The sequence below is a fragment of the Takifugu rubripes genome, chromosome 13 (assembly GCF_901000725.2).
Source record: "Takifugu rubripes chromosome 13, fTakRub1.2, whole genome shotgun sequence".
Taxonomy (NCBI): Eukaryota; Metazoa; Chordata; class Actinopteri; order Tetraodontiformes; family Tetraodontidae; genus Takifugu; species Takifugu rubripes.
The window spans coordinates 20,716,536-20,743,668 of record NC_042297.1 but is presented as its reverse complement, the minus strand read 5'-3'; the positions used below and the strand labels follow the sequence as shown (position 1 = coordinate 20,743,668).

Here is a 27,133-nt window from a genome sequence, read left to right as displayed (position 1 = left end):
AAATTACTCCCTAATGCTGGAATGGCAGAATGTGATTTTCTTTCTTCTCTATTGTTGTCTTGACATTCCACCGCCTCTCTGTTACATCTCATTGTTATTGACGATGTAATAGAGATGCTCATATATTAGCAATCAGATGCAATAGAAGACCTCCTGTGATGTCATCAGTTTGTCTGAAATTAAAATTGTGGGACATCATTTGCTGTAGAAGCCAAACCAACCTGAGCAGTACTGGCGTCATTTGTGTGAAAATCTTGACCTTTGCATTTGATTTTAGGAGCAGCATTTGCTATCATCCTTTTCTCCTCTCTGAAATCCCTTCCCTCTGGTCGCTCCTCAGCCATAGACTGTGTCATGTCTGACTGGACCGAGTGGTCAGAGTGTAACAAGTCCTGCGGGAAGGGTCACACCATCCGGACCCGCACCGTGATGCTGGAGCCACAGTTTGGTGGAGACCCCTGCTCCGAAACCATCCAGAGGAAGAAGTGTAAGATCAGGAAGTGCAACCGCGGACAAGCTAACAGCGACGAGAAGAGGCGACGCAAAGAGCAGCGAGAAAAGAGGAGGAGCAAACAGGGCAGAGCTGAGGTCCCTTCACAGCATCCAGGTTGGCATCATCACATAAGGAAAAGTCTGCAGGGAAGATTCCTTCTAATGGTTCTTTTTTAAATTCTCATCTTTTAGGATGTAAAATGAGACAGTGGTCAACCTGGACAGAATGTACCAAAGCTTGTGGCGGAGGCATCCAGGAGAGGCTGATGACAGTGAAGCAGAGGTTTAAGACGGCCCAGCTGTCCAGCTGCAAGGACAGGAAGGAGATCAGGGCCTGTAACGTGCAACCCTGCTAGGAGACACACCCGGGAGGGGCGAGGGGGACGGCCAGCGGGGGCTGGAGCGGGACGGCGGCACGGCACACTGACGCCATCCTGTGCACCCTGTTGAGGCCTGAGTGGCTCAAACTTGAAATCTTGAAATGCAGAGTTGGAGAACAGTAGAATCCAGAGAAAAATTAACCACACTGGAAAACTGGATTTAAACTAATTTTGATTTTGCCGCAATTTGAAACGATCTCTTTTTCAGCGTAAGTGTAAAGATGTTGTGGTATAATATATATACTGGGAACTGTAATGACATATACATGGATTTAAAAATAATTTAAGGATTGTTATATCTCGTGGTATCATAGACATCGTAGAATATCCTCAAGACTGAAGCACATGTGCAGCCATTCCACTGTTTTATATGCCTTCAAGTTGTTTGTACAGCACAAAACACCCAGGTGACTTTTTACCCACTCATTTGGTTTGCAATGTAGAAAAGTAAGAACCATCTCATTTTTAACATCCTTAGACCAGTGGATTATTTCTTTTGATAAGAACGTGTTGCAAGATTCCTGCCAAAGTCTTGTGTTGATGTTTTCTAGAATTTCCCCACATCATTTTGGTTCTTCTCTGTTTCTTCAGTATATTACATTTTTGGAATAACATTGACTTTACAATAAAAGTAAATGTGACAACATGCCACCTTTATCTGTCTTTTATTATGAGCCTGTTGTCATAGGTGTGCACAGCCACTAGAGGGCGCTAACCAATGCGAAATATCCGCCTTTATTGAGTTCTCTTGATACCACAGAGGGAGCGGAGCCGCAAAAGGAAGACGAAGTAAAGTGCCAATGATGCAGTAGAACATGGACATGTTTTAGCACAACATTGCTCAATAGCATTCACTTTTTAAAAGGACACGCACGCACGCACACACACACTGCTCACTTTGCGTGTAACAGTCGGGGGGAGGAACTGATGTCAGGCTTTCCTCGCCGTGAAACACTGGGAAATAGGGTGAAGAAAAAAGATTCAATACACACATATCTCTCACCACTGCTGTTTCCATGCCAACACAACCACACATGGGAGAAGCCTACACATTTCCACGGACGATGGGAAGGAGAATTATTCCAGCCGTGATTGAGCTGTTAACATCGACGTCGCTGCAGAGAGGCTGACAACAACTGCAGTGCTTTAAAAGTGGGTGCGCATGTGTGTGTGTGTGTGTGCGTGCGTGCGTGTGTTTAATCCTCCGGTATGATCCTCTAACAGCCCCCTCCAGACCTCCTCCAGCTTTGTGCGGCGTTGGCTGCTGGTGATGCCGACAAGCTGCTGCTCAGAAGATCAAACTGAGACATCAAAGCTGCGACGTTTATCGCGAGTGTCTGATGACAGAGAATCAACACACACCTGCAGACGCTCTGTTGTTTAAGTACATCAGCTGAGAGAATTTATGAGCTCACGGTGAGCTTCCCATTTCCCTCCTGTCGCCTCAGCACTGATAGAATCAAACAAATTAAGATTCAGCAACGCCAAGAATGAAAGGCAGCACAAGTGTGTCCATGTTGTCCGCAGGGGGAGCAGTGCAACATTGTGCCAGATAATGTGGATGACATCGTAGCAGATATTGCCCAGGAGGAGAAAGAGGAAGGTGTGGCCCTGCTGGCTTTTCTCTCTTTCATACACAAGATCGAACGTGCTGTTGACAGCTGTGTTATTCGCGCTCACTTGATCACGCTGCAGATGATACTCCAGAGACCTGCATCTACTCCAACTGGTCTCCGTGGTCCGCCTGCAGCTCGGCCACATGCGAAAAGGGCAAGAGGATGAGACAAAGGATGCTGAAGGCCCAGCTGGACCTGAGCGTCCCCTGCCCGCACACACAGGACTTTGAGCCGTGCATGGGGCCCGGATGCAGCGACGAAGGTGAGCCTCTCAGGGGCGACTGACGCTGCGCAGGTGGGGTGGAGAAGGCCGCCGACAGCACCTCCTCCAAATTTGAAATCACACTCCATTGAGGACAACTTGAAAGTGCATTTTTTATTCCAGCATTTCTTGGCCACAGATTCATGCTCAGGGCCAAATTCGAGACTTCAGGCAAGAGGATGAGTTGATGAGTTTAGTAGATCGTTAATATTCGTCTCTGACGATGGCAGTGAAACCGTTCCTGGTTGTTGATGGCTGTTATGTTCTCTTCTTTAAAAATACAAAGGCATTGAAAAACCACTTGAATAAGAGACATAAGGGCAGATATAACAGTTAACAAGTATTGAGGAGATTACGCTGACTTTGCTTCAGATGCCTCCACCTGTATGATGTCGGAGTGGATCACATGGTCTCCGTGCAGCGCGTCCTGTGGGATGGGCTCGCGTTCCCGTGAGCGTTACGTGAAGCAGTTCCCAGACGACGGCTCCATCTGCACGCTGCCGACGGAGGAGACCGAGGACTGCGTGGTCAATGAGGAGTGCTGTGAGTTTTCCTGCTTCGCTTCAGCGTCACTGCGGAGCAAGTGTGTGCACAAGTGCACGATTACTGAATCCTGACTCTGCTTGGCGGGCTCAGCTCCCAGCAGTTGCCTGGTTACGGAGTGGGGTGAATGGGATGTCTGCAGCGCCACTTGTGGTCTCGGCATGAAGAGGAGGGAGCGCTTGGTGAAGATGCCTCCTGCAGACGGGTCTATTTGCGGAGCCGAGGTGCTGGAAGTGGAGAAGTGCATGATGCCAGAATGCCGTAAGTAAACAACCGTGGTGGTGATCAGGAACCGTTCTGGCACCTCCTCCGCATCAAATCTGGAGAAAAGTGCCAAATTAAGCAAATGCGCTGGGTGCCAACCGGCAAAGAGACCGATGCTGACGTGTGTTGTGTGTAGATACGATCCCCTGCATGCTGACTCCCTGGTCCGAGTGGAGCGACTGCAGCGTGACCTGTGGGAAGGGTTTGAGGACGCGGCAGCGCATGCTGAAGTCCCCCGTGGAGCTGGGAGACTGTACAGAAGAGCTGGAGCAGGTGGAGAAGTGCATGCTGCCAGAGTGTCGTAAGTAATCATCAGCTACTCCATCGCATGTCACACTTGCAGACCAGCAGGACCCCTGTAACAAGGTGGGGATGAGGGTTTTTTTGGTTCATCCTGGAGCCTAGGAATTAAGTGTCAAACGGGGGTCACTGTTTCGCTCAAGAAGGTCATGACGCATCTGTTTTATAAGTGGGAAACAAAAGTCAAACCAGATTTATGGTACAGGATTTGAAAAGGATCATTTAGAGACCTTGAGCTTTTTAAACACTCCCGGTGTGAAGAATACACACGTTAGAAAGTAGCAGCTGGATGCTGATACCCTACTAACAATGTTTGGTTCCAGAACCCTCTGATTAGCTTTTTTGCCCTTTGTTTGCTAAATGTCAGGCAGTGGTTCCATGTTTTGTTCCCTCAACAGCCCCCTAAATTACTCCCTAATGCTGGAATGGCAGAATGTGATTTTCTTTCTTCTCTATTGTTGTCTTGACATCCCACCGCCTCTCTGTTACATCTCATTGTTATTGATGATGTAATAGAGATGCTCATATATTAGCAATCAGATGTAATAGAAGACCTCCTGTGATGTCATCAGTTTGTCTGAAATTAAAATTGTGGGACATCGTTTGCTGTAGAAGCCAAACCAACCTGAGCAGTACTGGCGTCATTTGTGTGAAAATCTTGACCTTTGCATTTGATTTTAGGAGCAGCATTTGCTATCATCCTTTTCTCCTCTCTGAAATCCCTTCCCTCTGGTCGCTCCTCAGCCATAGACTGTGTCATGTCTGACTGGACCGAGTGGTCAGAGTGTAACAAGTCCTGCGGGAAGGGTCACACCATCCGGACCCGCACCGTGACGCTGGAGCCACAGTTTGGTGGAGACCCCTGCTCCGAAACCATCCAGAGGAAGAAGTGTAAGATCAGGAAGTGCAACCGCGGACAAGCTAACAGCGATGAGAAGAGGCGACGCAAAGAGCAGCGAGAAAAGAGGAGGAGCAAACAGGGCAGAGCTGAGGTCCCTTCACAGCATCCAGGTTGGCATCATCACATAAGGAAAAGTCTGCAGGGAAGATTCCTTCTAATGGTTCTTTTTTAAATTCTCATCTTTTAGGATGTAAAATGAGACAGTGGTCAACCTGGACAGAATGTACCAAAGCTTGTGGCGGAGGCATCCAGGAGAGGCTGATGACAGTGAAGCAGAGGTTTAAGACGGCCCAGCTTTCCAGCTGCAAGGACAGGAAGGAGATCAGGGCCTGTAACGTGCAGCCCTGCTAGGAGACACACCCGGGAGGGGCGAGGGGGACGGCCAGCGGGGGCTGGAGCGGGACGGCGGCACGGCACACTGACGCCATCCTGTGCACCCTGTTGAGGCCTGAGTGGCTCAAACTTGAAATCTTGAAATGCAGAGTTGGAGAACAGTAGAATCCAGAGAAAAATTAACCACACTGGAAAACTGGATTTAAACTAATTTTGATTTTGCCGCAATTTGAAACGATCTCTTTTTCAGCGTAAGTGTAAAGATGTTGTGGTATAATATATATACTGGGAACTGTAATGACATATACATGGATTTAAAAATAATTTAAGGATTGTTATATCTCGTGGTATCATAGACATCGTAGAATACCCTCAAGACTGAAGCACATGTGCAGCCATTCCACTGTTTTATATGCCTTCAAGTTGTTTGTACAGCACAAAACACCCAGGTGACTTTTTACCCACTCATTTGGTTTGCAATGTAGAAAAGTAAGAACCATCTCATTTTTAACATCCTTAGACCAGTGGATTATTTCTTTTGATAAGAACGTGTTGCAAGATTCCTGCCAAAGTCTTGTGTTGATGTTTTCTAGAATTTCCCCACATCATTTTGGTTCTTCTCTGTTTCTTCAGTATATTACATTTTTGGAATAACATTGACTTTACAATAAAAGTAAATGTGACAACATGCCACCTTTATCTGTCTTTTATTATGAGCCTGTTGTCATAGGTGTGCACAGCCACTAGAGGGCGCTAACCAATGCGAAATATCCGCCTTTATTTAGTTCTCTTGATACCACAGAGGGAGCGGAGCCGCAAAAGGAAGACGAAGTAAAGTGCCAATGATGCAGTAGAACATGGACATGTTTTAGCACAACATTGCTCAATAGCATTCACTTTTTAAAAGGACACGCACGCACGCACACACACACACTGCTCACTTTGCATGTAACAGTCGGGGGGAGGAACTGATGTCAGGCTTTCCTCGCCGTGAAACACTGGGAAATAGGGTGAAGAAAAAAGATTCAATACACACATATCTCTCACCACTGCTGTTTCCATGCCAACACAACCACACATGGGAGAAGCCTACACATTTCCACGGACGATGGGAAGGAGAATTATTCCAGCCGTGATTGAGCTGTTAACATCGACGTCGCTGCAGAGAGGCTGACAACAACTGCAGTGCTTTAAAAGTGGGTGCGCATGTGTGTGTGTGTGTGTGCGTGCGTGCGTGTGTTTAATCCTCCGGTATGATCCTCTAACAGCCCCCTCCAGACCTCCTCCAGCTTTGTGCGGCGTTGGCTGCTGGTGATGCCGACAAGCTGCTGCTCAGAAGATCAAACTGAGACATCAAAGCTGCGACGTTTATCGCGAGTGTCACCTGCAGACGCCCCAAAGGTTCAAATAAAAGAAATCAAAGAAATCAAAGAAAACAAGTCATGCTGTCTGCGAGCACCTTCCGCTAGACGTCGTGAAATGAAGGGATGGCAGAAGTTTAGCTCGAAGATAACTGTCACTGTTTAAATATTAAAACTCTAAAATGAACCCACCCATCCCAACATTTGAAGGTCTACGGGGGGGGGGGGGGGGGGGGGGGGGGGGGGGGGGGGGGGGGGGGGGGGGGCGCGTCAGTATTCATGTCATAAAGGTGGATTCAGATGCTGGAACTCACGTCAACATAAAGGATAAAAGAATTCCTGAGACGTTTGTTTGTGGAACCAAAACAACCTTGATGATGATGAAGGAAAAGCCAAGAGGTCCCTGGGGGGACGAGGCTTCTGGACGAGGTTAAAAAAAGCCGTTTTAATCAATTCAATCATTGTTTTTCAATATTTTAATCAGGACCAAAGAGATCGATGGACACTATAATTGCCAGGAGAAAACAAGAAGAACGTTCAGTTTATGATGATGAAAAATCAGGAGGTCAAATTCGCTTTAGTTCCATTTTAGTGTCACAGATGGTGCGTTTGTGGGGCTGTGAATGGAGGAAAGACGCACGCGCGCACAAACACACACACACACACACACACACACACACTCAGCTGCCTGAAGGAGGATCTTCAAACTGAGCTCTCACAGGTTTCTCAGGTTTCGTTCTCATTACAGGAAAAGTTAATTACTTTTTTCCTTTAATTTTTCTGGTGTTTTTTTTTAATATGAATCTCTCGTTAATGAATGAAAACAGAAATCCATCTTATCATTTTATCACACAGCCAAATGAGTTTGGGGCCCTTTATTTTAATATGAAGTGTTTTAACGCAGACGTTTTGATTAATTAGACTCATAAAACACACATTTAAAAATAAAAACATGACTCTTCTGCAAAACTGATCTTGATTAAAAAGCTTTTGTGCCATCACTTCGGGATGAGAGCAGTATTCCTGTGACAGCACCTGTTTATACTCCCACCGTGCATAATATTTGATATCTTTACTGTGCACGTTTCGAGTAACAAAGGACCCCTCTCATAAGGAACACGCAACTCTTCCGGATAATTGAAATGGGTTAAAAATCTTGTTTTGCCTTAAATAAGGCTGATATTGTCTCCATCATTACATCATAAACTACCCTCACAACTACCCTGACCTTCTGGTTCTGACCAACCTCCTCTTTTCCTTCTTGTCTTCACTAACCCGAACCCTAACCCTAACCCGAACCCGAACCCTAACCTAACCCTATCCCTAACCCTGACCCTGACCCTGACCCTAACCCTAACCTAACCTAACCTAACCTAACCTAACCTAACCTAACCTAACCCTGACCTCCAGGCTCAGGCGGCTGCTCCCAGCTGGGCCAACGCACCTCTAAATGAGTGAATAAAACACACATTTAACAACAGTAGTTTAACTTTTCTGCAGTAGTTGAAAATGAAGACAGCAGCAAATGAAGGCACCGCTCCCTGAGGGTGTTCGGCTGAAGGAGCGCGGCCGCCGTGCGCTGCGCTGCGCTGCCGGCTGTTGGCTGTTGGCTTCCTGTCTCTGCACACGAGAGGAAATATAGGATTTCATAACCTAATGAAAGCCAGAGGGGAGATCAATATGGTGGACCGCAGCAGCAATCACCGCGTGGGGTTTATAACCTGTAAATCTCTGCAACAGCAGCAATCTAGGAAACGTCAGTTAGCATTACAGCATATTCCCAATAATAGAGCCGGGAATACTGTACATTATCAGTGGTTGGAATAAAACAGTAAATCCCATCTGTCCTGCTCATTCCTGCTTCTTCATTCTAACCTTCTCATTTATAGCATGTGGAGGAAGATTAGGAAATCCCCTTTACGCTAATAACACAAAAATTGTTAATTTCCCTGTCAGGTTGTCTCCTTGTTGCTGGGGAAACGTATTTGACCGGCGTTTCCCAGAGCACCAATCAGACGATCCACCGTGAGGCCTCTGCAGAGCTGAGCTGAGCTGAGCTGAGCTGAGCCGAGCCGAGCCGAACCGAGCCGAGTTGAAATGAGCTGAGCTGAGCTGAACCGAACTGAGCCGAGCCGAGCCGAGCTGAACTGAGCTGAGCTGCAACAGGAGGAGTAAAGACAGATGATTTCAGAATCAATAGGCAGAGAACAATGAAATAATGACGTGTTTATGTAGGTTAATGACTCCCAGAGCAGAGCCTGAGCATGTGATGCTGCCTATTAAGGTTTTCACACTCTCTCTCTCTCTCTCTCATACACACACACACACACACACACAGACACACACACACACACACTGTTTAGACACTCATTTCAATATTAGTATGGTAAAATGCAAACATATATAAGACAACGCAATATAACAATATCTAATCTAATCTAATCTAATCTAATAATATAATATAATATAGTATAATATAATTTACACTCTACACACAAACTTCTACTATGTTGGTGCAGCAGCCTTTAATATTTAACAGCTGCGGCTCCGTCCGACCTGCTACCTGGATGTGGAGCGTGTGGTCAGAGGTCGGAGCAGGACGGACACGCTCATGTCTGGAAGCGTCAGCAACAGAGGTCATCATCACCTGTCACCTGACGTCAGGCCCAGCGGGACGACGTGCGTTCTGCTGCTCGGCACCAGTGGCGCCCAGTGAAGGAACACAGTGAACAATCACTCAGCCTCAAAGTGGAAACTGAGACCCGTAACTGCAGACACCAGACCTATAGGGGTCTTCTGCAACTGTTACCATGGCAACATGCCGTGTAAGGGGCTGGAGTTGGGGGGCTGGGACCACCTTCATCTTCCTTATCCTCATCGTCAGCTTCTGTGAAATTGGCTGTTGCCGCTTTGGTGCAGAGGGTTCGACTCGGCTGGCTTCAGCAGCTCGGAGACTCTTGATGGTGGGAGGACGGGGACGAGGACAGGGACGGGGACGAGGACAGGGATGGGGCGGGGATGGGGACGGGGACGAGGACGGGGACAGGGACGGGGACGAGGACAGGGATGGGGCGGGGATGGGGATGGGGACGGGGACGAGGACGGGGACGAGGACAGGGACGAGGACGGGGACGAGGACAGGGATGGGGCGGGGACGGGGACGAGGACGGGGACGAGGACAGGGATGGGGACGGGGATGGGGACGAGGACGAGGACAGGGATGGGGCGGGGGCGGGGATGGGGACGGGGACGAGGACAGGGACGGGGACGAGGACAGGGATGGGGACAGGGATGGGGGCGGGGACGGGGATGAGGACGGGGACGGGGACAGGGACAGGGACGAGGACAGGGACGGGATCAGTCAGAGCAGGGAGGGCACCAGCGATACCTGCCTGATATGATCACACCTGTGTCACCGTTAAACAGACCGGCGGCACCACACTTTCTTTCGGTAACACACTGCAACACTCAGCCAGTGAATCCTACACACATTAACACAAGCAGATATATGTATGAGCCTCCCTTGAGTCTGCTTAGAGAGCTCGCTCCCGAGATGCAGACTAACGGGGTGGGGGGGTAGATCCTGTTCTACATCGCAGAGGCCCCCCCGGGTCACGATGTCTTGCTAGGATAATCAATCGCAGGCAGCAACAGGGGGGAAAGATGAGCGCGGCCATTCTGCCCCACCGAACACCAGCATATACGTGCAATAGGTCCACAACACACACACACACACACTCAACCACGCACACACTCACAAACACGCGCGCGCGCACACACACAAGATATGAGACATTCAGAATGCACCATTTTTTCCCCGCTCATCCTCCTTTTTAACAAACTAAACATACAGTTTGCAGGTGTGGAAACATGTCTAATCCACGATTTAACATATTTAGGCTGATTTCTGTGTTGGAGGAATTGTTCAGGGAGGAAGAAACCGGAATCCTCAAATCCGCTGTCGAGGGTTCCAGTGTTTCCTCGAATTACCGCCAATTATCTGTCCCGATTGCTGCGATGTAGCGGATGTAAATGTGCAACATCTGGGCGCTCTGGCTGTGCCACCGGCAGCTGTTCGCTGGAATCACCCCGCAGAAGCGCGTAGCCGAGCAACAACGCTCCCTGGACCTCGCGGATAAATGAGAAAAAAGCAATTAAGCCTGGCAGCACAGTTTCATCCTTCCAAACGCTAAATGAATGAATATTTCTCCGAGCACTTTGCACCCCCCGAGTGTGCGACGGCGCCGGGATCATCTGTCACATGCAGCGGGACCAACAGGTGCCGCGGATCCATGAACCGCCGCGGAGGTGTTGTTGGTGTGCGAGGGCGCTGCAGACGTGGGCCAGGGGATTTCCTAAAGAGCACCACGCGCTTCAAGTGTGAAGGAGGAAAATGTCCAAATGATTGCTGGAGGCAGAACGTCGGTCAGGTGTGGGGGGGTCAGCAGCCGCTCCATTTGATTATGCGAGCATTGCAATTAAATATTTATAGCTGCCTTTTAGGCCAGGGAAGTGGAAGGAGCTGCTCTCTGTTTCCGTCCCCCGCCTCTTTTGCTGTGTTTATCTTTCCTCTCCTACTTAAACCCTTGTTAGAGGAGAATCCTCCCAGGAGTCTCAGCAGCTTTAGCAGGTGTTAACCCCTCTCTGGGAGGAGTCCTCCTGAGGCAACAAACTATCTGCTGAGCATCACTTCTTATTCCCACAGCAGCCTGCAGACTGTCACTCACATAGGTGGGGCTGGTGGACAGCTGCAGGAGCCCCCTCCCCCCAAAACAACCTTTTTGAGTGCCTTTGGGCTGCTGCTCAATTCACTGGTCTGCTGGAGAGTTGGGAGCTCATTTTAACTGGAAGGTTGGGTTAAGGTTCAGGTAAAGAAAAAGGCTCAGCGTCTATCCTGGGCTCACTGGAAATGCGTCTGTCTCCATGTGTAGGTTAGAGCAGACCAACACACACGTTACTTTATTCAATCCTGGGGCAGAAATATGGATTCAGCACAGCTGTTTTAGGAGCCTTTCTCACTGGAAGCCTAATTATCATGAATAAATGAATACAGCGTTGTCTCTTATTCTATGTTACAGCAATGGTAATTAGCCTAATAAGAGCGGGGGCTGGTTTTCTCTGCGAGCCATATCATGCATACGCGCTGATTTTTAACGATTTTTCCGTAGTAAATGCCTGCTGTGGAGACGGGTCGATGGATCTGGTGACGGTACTGGCAAATCTATCAGCTGAAATACTGAGAAAAGCACTACCTCTGTACATTAGAAGATGTTGGCTTGGCTCCAAATGATGAAGCTCCAAATCCGGCAACCTGCCAAGAAATGGCGTTTGAATAAATCTGCTGAAACAGAACATTGAATGCAGTCAAAGGTTTTAAAGGACTTTTCAGAGCAACTGGCGATGCCGGTTATGCCGGTTACAGGTATAGGTGGCAGTCCTCCATCTTCTAAGACCTCTAACCTTGATCTTCTAGTCCAACAAGAAACTAACTTGGCTAAAAATGTGCATAAACCAGAGCAAATTCATGTTCAATGGTTTCAGATCTTTGAGAGCAAAAACATTTTAGCATCTGCAACTGATGATGGTTAGAATCTAAATTTGATTTCATCTGCATTTAATTGACTTTTTGTACAGTTTAAACAGCTGCGAACATTCTGTGATACTAATGAGGTGGGGGCGCCAAAAGCTCCTCAGAGGTCCTCCTCTCTCTCTCTGTCTCTCTCTGTCTCTCGCTCTCTCTCTACCTCTCTCTGTCTCTCTCTGTCTCTCGCTCTCTCTCTCCTTCTCTCTCTCCCTCTCCCCCTCTCTCTCTCCCTCTCGCTCTCCCTCTCTCTGTCTCTCGCTCTCTCTCTACCTCTCGCTCTCTCTCTCCCCTCTCTCTCCCCTCGCTCCTCATCTCCTCTTCGCTCTCTCCCCTCTCTCTCTCTCTCTCATCTCTCTCTACTCTCCTCTCTCTCTCCCTTCCTCTCTCCCTCTCTCTCCCTCTCTCTCTCCTCCTCCTCTCCTCTCCCCCCCTCTCTCCTCACTCCTCGTCCTCCTCTTCTCTCGCTCTCTCTCTCCCTCCCCTCATCCTCTCTCTCTCTCTCCTCCTCTCTCTCCTCTCTCCTCTCCTCTCCCTCTCCTCCTCCCTCTCTCTCTCTCTCTCTCCTCTCTCTCCCTCTCTCTCCCTCCCTCTCTCCTCTCTCTCCCTCTCTCGCTCTCCCTCTCTCTGTCTCTCTCTGTCTCTCGCTCTCTCTCTCCTTCTCTCTCTCCCTCTCCCCCTCTCTCTCTCCCTCTCGCTCTCCCTCTCTCTGTCTCTCTCTCTCGCTCTCCTCTCTCTCTCGCTCTCTCTCTCCTCTCTCCTCTCTCTCTCTCTCTCCTCTCTCTCTCTCTCGCTCTCCCTCTCTCTGTCTCTCTCTGTCTCTCGCTCTCTCTCTCCTCTCTCTCCCTCTCTCCCCCTCTCTCTCCCTCTCGCTCTCTCTCTCCCTCTCTCTCTGTCTCTCGCTCTCTCTGACCTTTACTGTACGGGGCACCTATGAGGCGTGTGGGAGGACCTCAGGTGAGCCACCGCCTGCAGCATGCTCGCCACATGTGCTGTATGATGATAGCTGAGCCTTTTTGGATGTTTTGGGGGGGGTAGTGATTGTGTTTATGTGAGTGTGAGCGTGATGTCGAGCCGTCTGTCCTCTCTTTCCTAACGGGCCGCACTTCAAAATATCAAACTGTCTTGAGGACGGCAGCTTGCGTCACTGTTGCTTTGTTTTCGTCAGTACCTCCTTGCCACCTTCATCCCCGTTGGTGAGGTTGCAGCACACCTGCTCACATGGGCTGTTTACCCCAGTGACCCGAGACCTTCCTGAGAAACTCTGCCTCACTGCCTCATTATATGCTCTATACATGCTGCCTAGCCATATTCCCTCCCAGAGGGACTTGTCACGTCTTCAAAGCAGCTTTAATGTTATAACCAGTGTAATTACAGAGCCGTGGTCTGATTCTGTGGTTGCGTGTTTTCTTCCTTCTGACTGCATCGAGTCTTGTTTGCCTGATATTTTAACAGCAGATTAGATCTGAGTGTTTGAGGCATTGCTTGAATTCTGAGAGGGAAACGCCTCTCTTGCATTGCTACACGTTAAAGCAGCTCTACCAGCGCTAGCGGGCGCCTGTTAGCCCCGTGTCCTCCCAGCACAGCGTGATAATTGGAGCACTGTTGCCTGTCCTGAGCTGCAGTGGTGCAGCACATCTGGCCTGAACCCACCTGCGGTACCAATTAAAACTCTGGCTCAATAATAAAAGTGACAGATTTGTGTCGCTGAAAGTTCAGGATGGATGTTTAACATGGCTCTTTTGTTGACTACAGTTATTCTGTAATTAACTGAAGACAAACGCGAGCGTGTGAAACCTCTGATAGCTTCATGGTGGATCCTTAAATCTACCCCCCCATCTCCATCCACGCTTCCCTTTTAGCCACAGAGATGGAAATGATCTCCGCTCCCTCATGCCTGGCCAGCTGACTGTGCTTTATTTGATTCTAATATGTTCAGCTGTGGGCTGATCTGGTGGAGACCAAAAGGAATCTATAATGTCAAATGTTTCAGAGGATTGGGAACATATGGGAACAGTGTTCATGACTCTGCAAAATCCAACGAAAGGCGCAAACCCAATCGAGTTTAACCAGAGAAGAAGTTGATTCAAAACCAGGCCCACACAAGGTTTAATCACCCTCTTGCTGTTTTTGCTCTTTTCAAGGCTTTTAGGGTGTTTTGAGTTTCCTGTGCTCCCACTTCTTCAATTACCTTCGTTAGAATTGGATCAGCACTTCATCTCACTTGACCAGGCTGATCATTGTGTCTATTCAGGAAGTGAAGTCTCAGCTGTGTCACCAAAGCCATGTCCTTCGCATCGGCCCATTATCGCTGCTGAAAAGGCAACAGCAGAAATGTATAGTATAGTATAGTATAGTATAGTATAGTATAGTATAGTATAGTATAGTATATACAGCAGCTGTAGGGTGGAAACGCAAGATGGGCACCTCCTGCAGTGAAAGCAAGGCGAGAAAATAAATGCAAAGCGAGGAGGGGTGAAGAGCAGAAGATGCAGGCGGCTGAGAAAAGAGTAGTGGACCAAATAAGAGTTAAAAAATATATGAGTGGAGAATACACAGTTGCCATGGAGACCAAGAAAGCCATCTTATTACGGCGTACATGCGATGCAAACCTCACAAACACACATTTGTCTCACACGTGTCCCTACTGGAGTGCCGCCTCTCCAACCGCTCAACGATGTGAATTCGTTTTAACAGAGATGGCTGAGTGCGTTCTAAAGCTGGGACAGAGCCTTCGGAGGACACCCGCGGGGGGCTGGCGTCCAAAACCGCTGGGCGCTCTGTCCTCCACAGAGTAATCAGGAAAAGGACCGACTCGACGTGACGTCCCACCACTCAGCTGCTACCAGTAGCTGTGCAGGGAAAAGAGGAAGAAAAACGAGAAGAAGTTCAGTTGAGGCCGTCTGGAAGCATCTGGAAATAACTTTAAATCCTTAGACAAGAGGTTTCCCTCAGACACTCGTTGGCCCCGTCAATCGCTTTAATGAAGGAGAAATGGGCTGTTTATACTTCTGCCAACACTGATTCGCTGGGCTGACATATGGAATAAAGATACGCCCATTATGATCGCGTTCCAAAAGGTAATAACATTTGTAACCCCCCCCCCCCCTTTCTGCATATCTAAAACCTAATTAGTTGCATGGATGGCAGGACCAACCATCATCTGATGGTTATATACAATGACGGGATGGCTTGGATCTGCAGGGAGGGACAGGAAATCCACTCCATTGGTTTAAATTGGTCAGTTCCCGCACAAATCCATGACTGGCTCTTCGTATACTGTATAGGGGAAATGATGTTCTCACAGTGCAAAGAAGACGCACATCAGGCTCTGATTGGTCGCACAGAACCACACCAGGCTCGTCACAGTGGGGAAGTGATTGGTGTTGGCTACAGGTAGTAAGACTCTACAGCTTCTTCTGTGCGGATTAAAACGCTGCTGCGCCTCTCCGGAGCGTTTTACTGCCACAAGGCGTGAAGATACTGTATGAGAAGAGCGGCGGGAACCGCTGGTTCTGCCCCGCAGCGCGCACACGCTCACAATTCAGCACCTCGGACAGCGCACGGCGACGGTGCGCGAATTCAACCGGTGGCTCTCAGCAGAAGCGGTTTTTCACTCCGTCCTCCCTCATCGCGTGTGCACGGCTCGGGCTTCTTTTCCGATTCCTCCCCGTCTGTAGGCGTGCCGCCGGATGCGTGGTTGAATCCGGGAGCCGTGCTGTGCCGAGCAGCGTGGAAGAGGTGCCAGTGCGACGGGCGGAGCGGTGCGGGGTGCTGGTGGTGGTGCCGAAGAGACCCTCCATTTATAAGGATGCTGATGGGAAATGCCTGGAGACAGAGATGACGAGATTTGTCAAAAGGCGCTTGAACTCCTGTCCGATCTTTGCTCGAAGGGGGAAGTGCAGAACGAACACTGCCTGGATTTTATCTACCATTTCCGAGACCTCGCCAGGCCACGATACTCGGATTCAGGTGAGAAAACCGTGCGCTCGCCTCATTTAATTGAAGTGAGCATGTGGCTTCCGTGACGGCGCTTTATCAACGATCTCGTGGTTTCACCTGGCTCCTAAAACACTGATTTAAGACGCACATCACAACGGTTCTCTACTCTACACACCCTTTTCCACCACAGCCTCCCGGGAGTCTCGTTTACACCAAACGCGTCGTGTTAATAAAGTTGATTCGCAGATGCCGACACGGCGTTTCAGACCGGTTCGGTTCGTTTTGCATATCCACCAGTACACTTTTACTTTTCCCCACCAAGTTTTTTTTTGCACATTAGGTCCTTGTTTTATTAAACTGGTGCACGCAGAGGAAATCCCACACGGGAGAGGAGGAGGGGATTTATTTAAGAAGCAAAGAGAACAAACCGAATCCAGGCCGGTGGTGTGTGCCCACGGATCGTTATGAAAACCCAGGTTAACCCACTTTATCAGACCATCTGAATCGTGTGTGCGTGCGTGGCTGTGTGTAAAGCAGAGAAAAGGGGAGTGGGCTAAAGTGAAGCGGCTCGTTCAGCGCGAGCTGCAGTCCTCCACACGCTCCATTCATGCTGCCTCCAGTAGTTTGCATGATCATCCATCATCATTCTCCACACTTTCGCTGGCCCACTCTGCGCCTCTCTGCTCCAACATTTCCCTCCTCCTGCTGTTCCCCGAGCGTCTCTTCTCTTCTCTCTCCATCATATATGACGCTGCTCATCAGTTTCACAGCTGTTAAAGGGAGCAGAACGCACGCAGGTGATGCGCGCACACTAACCTGGAGAGGCCGACCTATATGAGGGCAGGAGAGGCCGTGGAAGGTGAAATTGGATTTCCAAAGGGGCCTTAGAAAGCCATAATGGCAGGTTGAAGATCTCATATAATGGAGATTACTAGTTGTCAGCTGTCACAAGTCCATCCAGATAGATCCCTAGTTTCTCCATTCCTTTGTACTGATTCAAACTGCTGTATAGTTAACCTTCTGGTATATGGAGCTTTTGGCAAAAGGACATAACTGTGCAGAAAAGGAGACGTAATAGATTACACCTGAAGCATCGTGCATGTTCTCTCCACTCAATGATGACAGTAATTAAATGCTAGCGCACGGCTGTGCTGCTCGGTCTGTTGGGTTAGCAACTTTAGGTGTGTAGCTTCTGATTCTTGCCCGTCATTGTTAAAGGTTCTCTATTAAGACACTCAGTAGGATGGAGTCCAATGTCCAAAGTCTGAAAGTGAAGCTTCTTGATGCTGCAGTGAGGCAGTTTTATTCTCTCAAATTTCAGATTTATTTGGACGATTAAGGTGAGAAGTTGCCAGCAAGTAGAAGTTTCAGATGCTGCTTTTTCAGCACCGGCCCGCCTCCTACACTCCCACACCTCTTTAGGTTCTACACTGTAAAATGGGTTCACACTCTTTGCCGCGATGAAGTTGCCGAGCGCCAACAGCAGCTCTGGCGGCGGCCCACCGAGCCCACCGTGGACTCAGATGGCGAGCCCCTGCGTTCCTGCGTGGTGCGTTCCTGCTGGACTGCTGAGCACAGAAGGGACGGTTTGTCTGAGTTCCTGTGTGAGGTCTCACGACATCGCCCACACGGACTCGGTCGTGATGCGGCTCGATTTGGAACATAGGTGAAATAAAACAGGCAGGACTATTCTTAGGGCTGGTTTTCATTGCTCACATGAACCCAGGAATATTGTTTATGTTAATAGAAATGGAAATTCAAGCCCTTCCAGTCCGACTGTGGAATTATTGATCGGACTGTACAGATGCTCGCTGTCATTTCATGAACTCTGCCTTTGTTGATGACTGACTGATTGAATGAGTGCAGATTGCAGGTTTTTTCCTCTGTTTATGCTAAAGCAAATGTATTAACACCTGAGCAGTGTCATGTTTACTGAAGTTGCCAGTCTTATAACTTGTTTAAATAGGGATTATTAATGAATTTCATTTCATTTATTACTGTCTAATTCACTCTTGACCAAGTTAATGCAAATGAATATGAATCAAACTCTGGACCTAAACTGGCCCCATGTCCGTATCACTGGCCGTGAGGCTTGTCCAGCGCCGGAGATGGAGGGATTACAGCGTGGGTGTGTAGGACACGGGGTTTTAAGATATCCTCAAAAATATCTATTTAGATACTCCAATAAACCAGACAAAAGTATCAGAGGCAGGAAGACAGTCCCAAAACTGTCAGCAGGCTTCCACAGAATGATGGAGACAAGGAAAGCAAGATTCTGACTTTGAAAAGTTGCTGGGAGTGAGTAGAACTCACCCCAGCAGAATGGTTCTGAGCCTGAGCTGGAACATCTGGCAGGCTGTTTGACAGGCTGCTGCAGGCTGACTTCAGGTGTGGCCTCCTGCACCGCTGATCTTGCAGTCTGCCCTCCTTGAATTATCTATGGGGCATGAACAGTATGGTCACATGCACGCATGCAGGTGCAGTTCGGCTGTGTTCCTCCACCTTGGCCAGTGTTCCTTCTCTCCCTGACTTGTTCTGGACCTCTGCTGTATACGCTGCACAATGCACACTGGAACCATCCCACTAACACCTATAGATTCCTACAATCACATGCAACATCGATACAAACACACCATCATGAAACAGGCCAGCTATTAAATATTAAAACAGCGAACGTGGCACAGTAACTCATAAACGGCGGCGGTCTTTATCGTGTGGATGCAGCAGAATATCCAGCCAGGAAATAAGCCGGAAATTCCCCATTGTTGCTATTTCAAAGATGCAGCAACCAAGGGAATCATGTCAATAGTTACAGAATATTTAACAGCCGTCTTTGGCCATAAAAAAGCACCTTATCTCGCTACGTACTAGCCTCATCTTTAGCCGAACCCTAATCTGCCGACCCGCCTGCTCCTCATGGTGTTTTTGTGTGTTCCGCTGCCACAGCTCAGTGACACAACTGCCCGTGGGTCATGAAGGCACGCGTTAATTACAATCAAGTGGACACCGCATCGCTCATTTGGAGACATCGATCGCGATACCGTAACGATACCGTAACGATTAATCTCCAGTCTTTTGTCGCTTCATTAAAACTCAATTACAAGATCAGCTGTGAATGGCATCGTGGGAACATCGGAGATTTTCAGACTGATTAAGATTCGAGCATTTTTGAGTAGATGATGATTGAGCACATTTCAACATTTTGACATGGTATTAATCAAATACGACGACAGGCGCATCCTGCTGTTGTGCACGTTTCCTGTGATGAACGACACATTTCATCATGAATTACAGTTTGTGTATTTTACAGAGAGTGAATTTGAACAGCAGGAGCCACCTGCTCCAGGTCCGACACACTTTTCCTCACTCATCAACTGAGGACTTCAGAATTGGGCCTGGTGAATAATCGGTCTGGGATGCTGCTACAAGGCTGAGGAAGATAATTAAATAATGCAGTTAATCCTAATTAATCTCGTTGAGGAAAAGAAAAGGGGAATAGCTTGCACAAAGCTAATTCCACTCTTTGAATACACCAAGGTTTTCTTTTCTCTTCAGACGTAATTCCATTTTGGAAACAAATAGAAATTTGCAGCACTTTCATTTCTGTTTCTCTCGTTGCCTTTTCAGATGTTTCCGTCAGTCTGCTGTCGCTGGTTGTGACCGCCTGCGGCTTGGCTCTGTTCGGGGTCTCGCTCTTCGTCTCCTGGAAGCTCTGCTGGATACCATGGAGGGAGCGAGGGCTTTCTCCCACCACCAAGGAGGCACAGGGGCATCTCAACCCCACGATGAGCCCCCTGTCCTCACAACTCGCCGCCGAGCAGCCAGTATACACGGCCGTGGACCCCCCTGCACACGACCCCCGTGACTTGTCGCAGTGCTCCATGGCCAGAGAGCCCACTCCGATGGCGTCTGTGGTCTCGGTGGAAGCTCCAGTCACGCCAATGTCCCCACCACCTGTGGTCCTGGCCGCACCAGAGGCAGCCATGAAGATCAGTCACACGTCTCCAGACATTCCGCTGGATGCCCAGAGCAAAGCCCAAGAGAACGGAGTTCACACCACCCCTCGTATGCAGAGGCAGACCACCGAGCCCCCGCCGTCTGGCCACTCGATGTCAGAGATGGGGTGAGTAGAGAATTGTTTGTTTCTTGACCATCACTTCTTTAGATGAACAAATGTTGACAGATGATGGATGTTCTTGGTTTCTTCTGCCCACAGGCAGGGGTCCATTCGCAGACACATGAACCTGTCCAACCCTGACTTCAACGTGGCTCAGTTCCAAAGACAGGACTCCCTCACCGGAATGGGCCTGGGCCTGGGCCGTCTCAAACCTGAGCTCTACAAACAGCGCTCCCTGGAGGGAGAAGAGGGTGGCCGCAGGGGTGGGGGCTGTGGATGGCTCCACTTTATCCTCAAGTTTGACTGTGACCTGGAACAGTTAATCGTTAAGATCCACAAGGCAGAGGACCTCCCAGCCAAGGACTTTTCCGGTACCTCTGACCCATACGTGAAGATCTACCTGCTGCCTGACCGCATGACGAAGCACCAGACGAAGGTGCACCGCAAGACGCTGAACCCCGTGTTTGACGAGGTCTTCCTGTTCCCCGTGGCGTACTCTGAGCTACCTACACGAAAGCTGCACTTCAGCGTCTACGACTTCGACCGCTTTTCACGCCACGACATCATCGGCCAAGTGGTCGTGGACAACTTCCTGGATCTGGCAGATTTCCCGAGGGAGACAAAACTGTGTCGGGACATCCAGTACATCTCCACGGTGAGCCAACCTTCTGAACGGATGTCCTGTCCTCCTAGATACAGTTGGACACCCCATAATGGACCTCTGGAGGTTGCTTTATTGACAAGCTTTTGTGTGAGAGCTCATCCAACTGCAATACATTTTCAGGGAGTCATTAGAAGCTAAATACTAAAATAGGAAAACCACAATTACACTTTGCCCAGGTGGGCTCCATGTCTGTGCAGTGAATGAGCTGCACCCACGCAGGGGTGACTTGCTGCTTTTACAGGGAGAAAAAGGTGGTTAGCCAAGTGTGTTCCATAACTCCGAGCACATTTTGATAATGATCACACTTCATTGTGGGTATGGAACCGTGAGGAGACAGCTGCGTTTCTGTGTCCCTGCTGAAAGTAATAAGCGCCACCAGGGACCAGGTTTGTCCAGCTCCATCTCTCAGCACACCGGCTATGCTAATGACTCGTCTGCACTGCAGCCATTTTAATGAGCCTTGTGTGAGGCTGCTTTACCGGCTCATCCGTCAATACCTGCTAAATATAGACCAAAGCAAGCTGTGAAAATCTATCTATCTATCTATCTATCTATCTATCTATCTATCCATCTATCTATCTATCTATCTATCTATCTATCTATCTATCTATCTATCTATCTATCTATCTATCTATCTATCTATCTATCTATCCATCCATCCATCCATCCATCCATCCATCCATCCATCCATCCATCCATCCATCCATCCATCCATCCATCCATCCATCCATCATCCATCCATCCATCCATCCATCCATCCATCCATCCATCCATCCATCATCCATCCATCCATCCATCCATCCATCCATCCATCCATCCAGTAGAACCATAAGGAGCCATGGGAAAGTGGCTACACAGCTACTCCAACATCCTGTGTACTGGGACCAGTACTGAAGCCATTAAAATGAAGCAACCTGAAACAATGAACTTTGCATCTGCACATGGAGGCGGAGTCCTGCGCTCTGTAATGTCATGGAGGTCACGATCCTGCGCTGTGCACGATGGCTACCACACCAAATGGTTGAGCAAGTACACGCATATTTCAGCATGTTTCATGTTCAGCGTATTCTCCTGCTGTTAGATCCTTTGTGCAGGAGCGAGCTGACATTTGTACTTATCTTAAAAGCTTTTGTCGTTCCGTGTTTTAACCACCACTGTGTCACGGTCCCGACACTTTGAAGACATTTCAATTGTGTGAACCTGAGCAGATATATGCTGGAATTCATATTCATGTTCTCCAAAAGCCCTTGTCAAGATCACAGAGGGTTCTCTGAGAGTGAAACAAGGCTGTTTCAGGTGAACGAGCACCAAAACATGTTTTAGATTCATTTATTTTCACCCCCATGTTCACTTTGCAGCCATAGATCCTCTTTAATTCCACATGTGAATAAATGGAAACAAGCAACTGTGGCTGTTTGAACATGTAATTGGTAAATGTAAAAAGAGTCCTTATATCATAATTCATGAATCATGAATGCTTGTTGGAGGAGATATTATCAACCGGCAGCAGTTCCAGTTCCTAATATTTGCACTTGTGAATGGGTCAGAGTCTTTCAAGACTCATTTCAAAGGAGGGTGGGAGTGCAGACTCCATCTATTTAAATGTTTTAAAGGAATTTTAAAACAGTTAAATCTGTTTGAGAGGAATTGATGTTTTATTTACTGTATTTAGTGTCTATAAGGCTCTATATTTATGCAGAGAGGCCCTGAATTCTGCCAGATGTGAGTGTGAACACATCACTTGCTGAGCACTAATTTCCCGCAGGAATCCAGTCAAGAGAACAGAAAAATACATTTCAGGTTATTTATTCATCTCAGTAATGCTGCGATTAATCAGGCTGATTCTTATCCATGTTGTGTTGGCATGATTTTACGGACCCTCCATGGTGACTGTGCAGAATCGGCCCTGATTCTAACGACCGGTGGTTCAGTCAACAGTGCGGTCCACCGGAGGAGCCGTTGTTGGCACAATTTGATGCTTCCACACTTCACACTTTGTTGCTCGAGTTATTTTGGAGAGGAGGTGATAAGTGAACAGAAGCCTCCTTTCTGGGTGAAATGTGGGAAGCTTTAATTAAAACAGGGTGACGGAGGGTTGCATTTACTCACTAATGTGTTCGGCTCTGCTGAGTGTGAAAGAAGGAAGAAAGAAAGCAACATTTAGCTGTTGTGGTGATGACGATGACGATCTTGAATTAAAAGCATCATTTCGGCTTATATTTGCAGAGGCTCACTGTGCAGTTAGAGGGCTGAAACACTGCTTGAGCACATGGATGCAGCTCTTTTTGTTCCTTAAATGTCCTGAAAAGGTTCGGATGTCTGGTAAAACTATGTTGCACACAAGCGATTTATTTGGTGCCACTAATGAAGTAAAGCATGAAACGATATAGTATAACCATTTATTTCCTTGAAATGAGTTTTCTACCCTCAAATAGCAGCAGAGTAATTTAAAAAAAGCTCAAAACTATGACTACAACAACAATTCTTTCCTTTAGAATTTTTATTTTTTACATGTTTCTTCTGCAGAGCAGCTCAGCAGGCCTCTAATTAACGTCATAATGGGACTCTGGCATCAGTGATACTATTATCATTTACTTAAGCACTATAGCGCTAATTGAAAGATGCAATAAATAGCATTAGAGGAAAGTTAAAAAAGAACAAATGTAAATGTGATTTGTGTTGTTTTTCAGGATAACGTGGACCTCGGTGATTTGATGTTTTCTCTCTGTTACCTTCCTACTGCGGGTAGATTGACTATTACCATGATAAAGGCTCGCAATCTCAAGGCCATGGACATCACAGGAGCATCGGGTAAATAAAGAGAAAGTTCATAATCTGCTGGTGTCCTTAATGAAACTGAGCCTCTTGCTTTTTGTCTTCTTCTGCTGGTGTAGATCCATATGTGAAGGTTTCACTCATGTGTGAAGGACGGAGGCTAAAGAAGAGGAAGACGTCCACGAAAAGAAACACTCTGAATCCCGTCTATAATGAGGCCATTGTCTTTGACGTCCCTCCAGAAAACATAGAGCAGATCAGCCTTTTGATTGCAGTGATGGACTATGATCGGTAAGACCTTTTTTAAAAAGGAAGAAGAAGAACGCTACATAGTATTTTCCACCAGGTCAAATTTCCCCAGGATGCATTTGAGTCAGCAGCTAAACTACAGCAGGTCAGGTGACAGCAGGTAAACTACAGCAGGTCATGTGACAGCAGGTAAACTACAGCAGGTCAGGTGACAGCAGCTAAACTACAGCAGGTCATGTGACAGCAGGTAAACTACAGCAGGTCAGGTGACAGCAGCTAAACTACAGCAGGTCATGTGACAGCAGGTAAACTACAGCATGTGAACATCTTAGATGCAGGTCTACAGAAAACATCCAATCATTAACCATCTCTTCTAAACCATTGAACAGTGACTCTTACATGTCTGTGTAGATTCTCAATCATCCAGGTCATCGTTATCCAAGGTAGTTTTCTCTGTCAGCTGGAGTTGACCGAGAAAACTACCCTGGGTACTCTTGGTTAGATCTTTACCTCGACAGTGAAGCAGCGGCTGACAGCACATCTTCTCCTGCCCCCGCAGCGTGGGCCATAATGAGGTCATCGGAGTGTGTCGTGTCGGCAACGACGCCGACACCCTGGGCCGAAAGCACTGGAACGAGATGCTCACCTATCCACGCAAACCCGTGGCCCACTGGCATCCTCTGGTTGAGGTGAGTCGAGTTGGGCCTCCTGTTTATGAGCGTCGAACTCTGGACCATCGGTCAGAAGGTTTGCAGCTCTTCCACCAACGATTAGCTGCAGACTCCAGGATTTAAAAAAAAGAAAGTGATTATCACAGCTCAGCCATTAAAGCATGCTGGCTTCATTAGCATTCAGCGCTAACAGCACTGTGTTATTACTGCTAGAGGTGCTGAAGGATTTGTCCTCAGCTCCGAGTGGAACGTTACTGCAAGTCTGGACAGCACAGAGCCGCCGTTGGAAAATCGCCATAAATGGTGCAGCTGCGGGTCGACCCTTCTTCACTCATGACGTCATACATTTAGTACCATTACAAGATTAAATGTGATTAATCCTCACACATCACATGTGTGAAATGCACAACGACATCCCTTTGGGGGGTTGCAGATGCAGATAAAGCTGAGAGACTGAGGAGCTGGAGGGCACCATCTCTGACCTGTGCACCCCCCCCCCCCCCCCCCCCTTATTATGGGATACAGTATGGGATAAAAGGCCTGTTCCTGTAAAGCACCGAGACGCGGCGAGCGACAGATCTAAAATAAAAGCTGAAGACAGCAGACACCTGCTTTCCAGGGTGTTCCTGTCCAGAGCCTCCATCTGTGTGGGTGCCCTCTGGGTTCTCCAGAACAGACCCTGGTTTCAGGGTTCTCACTAACTGAGAAGGTGTTTGCGTCTCCTTGTGTCGTTGCTGGAAGCCGCTGGAGCAACGTTTCCGTCTCCTCTCTTTTGCAGTATCAGGGGACTGCAGGTAGCAGCCAGGGAGGATCCTGCAACTCTCTGAAGACCCCTCCCTCCCCGTAGCCTCCAGCAGCAGCCAGGATCACCAGAGCCAGTCAGCTGACGCCTCGGCCACGGCCTCGGACAGCAGCCATGCCGGGCGCGGCGCACGTGCCGGAATAGCGTAATGAGGAAAATAAAGCTAAGGAAGAGAAGCGAGAGCGGCGTGAGAACCGCTCGGCCGGATGCATGTTGAATGGCAGCAACGCTGGATGTTTACTTTTTTAGGAGGTCCTTCTAAGAAATAACAACAGGGGCATGCAGACATTTTGGGTCTCCGGTGCTCCCGCGTTTCTCCTGTTTTTTACATAGTGTTGTTACTCGTTTTGATGACGTGAGTCTCGTATTTCCAGCCAGTTGAACTGCCATAGTTTTGTTTTTCCTTTGGTGGTGACTTGGTGCATGATGGTTTGGTGGGATATCTGCTCCTCGTTGGTTTGTTTCTTTGTGGTTCTATACTCGGGATGGCGTGTTGTTCTGTCTGCTGGCGTGCAGTGAAGTTTCCTTTTTGAAGAAAATATCTGTAAGTATGTTAAATGTGATCAATAAACGGATTCGACCTCATCCGTGGAGTTCTGGACTTGCTTTTCCTACTGGATCCATAACTGTAATTTACATGAAAGTGGGTTTCTTTTATAGCAGATGAGTCCAATCCGGGCTTGAGATGAGTGTTTTAGAAAAGGCAGCTGGGACAGTTTGTAGGAGAAAGAGTGCTTGTGTAAGCAGATCAGGAATCCTACAGGCACCACTCAGGAGGGAAACGTGGCCAATTAGCAGCGATGGGAAGGCAGTTTAGAGAGAAGGGATGGAAGCAGTCCATCAATGCACAGCACCGTTTATGGCTCCTCTCTGAGGCCGGCCGTTATTCCCAAACAGAAGGACTAATGTGGGTCAGAGGTCAACAGAGGTGGGAATCACAGAGGTCCGGGCTGCCGAGCCCGTTGACACGCTCACGGTAAATAAGTGTTCGATCGGGATATTAGGCTTCATTTAGCAGACCTGCGGAAGGTAATTGGACAGACTGGGTCATCATTAATTAATACTACTACTTTCTACCGACTTTTGAGGAGACCCAGAACTGCCTCAGACATGAAATAAATTGGGCAATTAGCCGTTTTCCCCCGACACTTTACGTTTGCCCGTAGAACACACTACTTCCAGGCAGCAGCTCCAGTTCTGACTGAAGCTCCCAGCTGGGCTCCTGCTGTTGTTTGTCTTGTGTTTGGCGTCAGCTGCACCCTGCTGTGCACGTACAGTAAAAAGTCTTTCATTACGTACTAAACTCATCCAGATGTCACACACTTTAGCATCTCCGTGCAACAGCGAAAGGTGCAGGACACTAGAAAAAGAGTTTTCTTCTTCATCCACTCAACAGGATCCAACATCAGTGAATGGAGCATTTTCCTTTAACCAGAAACACCGAATCAGCGGCGGCTGATTTGCTTTCTAACAACCGAGCGAAGATCAGAGGGCAAAACGGGGGGAGCTGAAGCTGATAAAGAGCCGGATCCGACGTTCCCTCTGCAGATATGTGGCCAATTTCATGCTTCATCATTTTAATCTGTGCTATCTTTGCCTGAACATGATGCACAGTTTATCTGACACACAATCAGCAGGAGGACTCGTGCTAGGTCTGTCTGTTGATGTTATGCATGGCTATTTCCTCATTACAGATATGTTCCAATTAGATTTGCACTAGTCGTGCCAGCAACACATCAATGTCCCCAAGAAACAGGCAAATTGTTCCGTGCACTCGTGTCATTGGGGCGGCTCGACGATTCGCAGAGCAAAGACAGTAGAACCTTACGAAACCCCACAATTGTGAGTTCCTTTGGAGGAAGAGTCAACAGGTGCAACCG

General features: G+C 48.2%; 3 protein-coding genes across 3 annotated transcripts in view; all 3 read left to right on the top strand.

Annotated features, from left to right (window-relative positions):
- LOC105419906 (spondin-1) overlaps nucleotides 1-1,518 on the top strand; it is a 39,706-nt gene extending 38,188 nt beyond the window's left edge. The window contains exons 15-16 of the mRNA XM_029846286.1: nucleotides 341-607; nucleotides 685-1,518. Of these exons, the coding sequence (XP_029702146.1) occupies nucleotides 341-607; nucleotides 685-848 (431 nt within the window). The 3' untranslated portion in view covers nucleotides 849-1,518. The remainder of the gene's footprint in view (nucleotides 1-340; nucleotides 608-684) is intronic.
- An 877-nt stretch (nucleotides 1,519-2,395) lies between these two features.
- LOC115252049 (spondin-1-like) lies at nucleotides 2,396-5,779 on the top strand. Its single transcript, XM_029846287.1, has 7 exons — nucleotides 2,396-2,475; nucleotides 2,568-2,750; nucleotides 3,123-3,293; nucleotides 3,387-3,554; nucleotides 3,694-3,858; nucleotides 4,602-4,868; nucleotides 4,946-5,779. Exons 2-7 carry the CDS (start codon nucleotides 2,651-2,653, stop codon nucleotides 5,107-5,109), a joined length of 1,035 nt encoding a protein of 344 aa, XP_029702147.1. The 5' UTR covers nucleotides 2,396-2,475; nucleotides 2,568-2,650; the 3' UTR covers nucleotides 5,110-5,779.
- A 9,907-nt stretch (nucleotides 5,780-15,686) lies between these two features.
- Nucleotides 15,687-25,839, top strand: syt9a (synaptotagmin IXa). Its single transcript, XM_029846744.1, has 7 exons — nucleotides 15,687-16,005; nucleotides 19,603-20,098; nucleotides 20,192-20,747; nucleotides 23,447-23,567; nucleotides 23,651-23,822; nucleotides 24,340-24,469; nucleotides 25,230-25,839. Exons 1-7 carry the CDS (start codon nucleotides 15,858-15,860, stop codon nucleotides 25,296-25,298), a joined length of 1,692 nt encoding a protein of 563 aa, XP_029702604.1. The 5' UTR covers nucleotides 15,687-15,857; the 3' UTR covers nucleotides 25,299-25,839.
- Nucleotides 25,840-27,133: the final 1,294 nt, after the last annotated feature.

Excerpts from the sequence above, each read along its gene's own strand:
- LOC115252049 (XM_029846287.1), top strand. The coding sequence starts at position 2,651 with ATGAGACAAAGGATGCTGAAGGCCCAGCTGGACCTGAGCGTCCCCTGC. Across the intron at positions 3,294-3,386 it reads CGTGGTCAATGAGGAGTGCT|CTCCCAGCAGTTGCCTGGTT; the intron begins GTGAGTTTTCCT and ends TGGCGGGCTCAG. Across the intron at positions 4,869-4,945 it reads GGTCCCTTCACAGCATCCAG|GATGTAAAATGAGACAGTGG; the intron begins GTTGGCATCATC and ends CTCATCTTTTAG.
- syt9a (XM_029846744.1), top strand. The coding sequence starts at position 15,858 with ATGCCTGGAGACAGAGATGACGAGATTTGTCAAAAGGCGCTTGAACTC. Across the intron at positions 23,823-24,339 it reads GCAGTGATGGACTATGATCG|CGTGGGCCATAATGAGGTCA; the intron begins GTAAGACCTTTT and ends CTGCCCCCGCAG. Across the intron at positions 24,470-25,229 it reads ACTGGCATCCTCTGGTTGAG|TATCAGGGGACTGCAGGTAG; the intron begins GTGAGTCGAGTT and ends TCTCTTTTGCAG.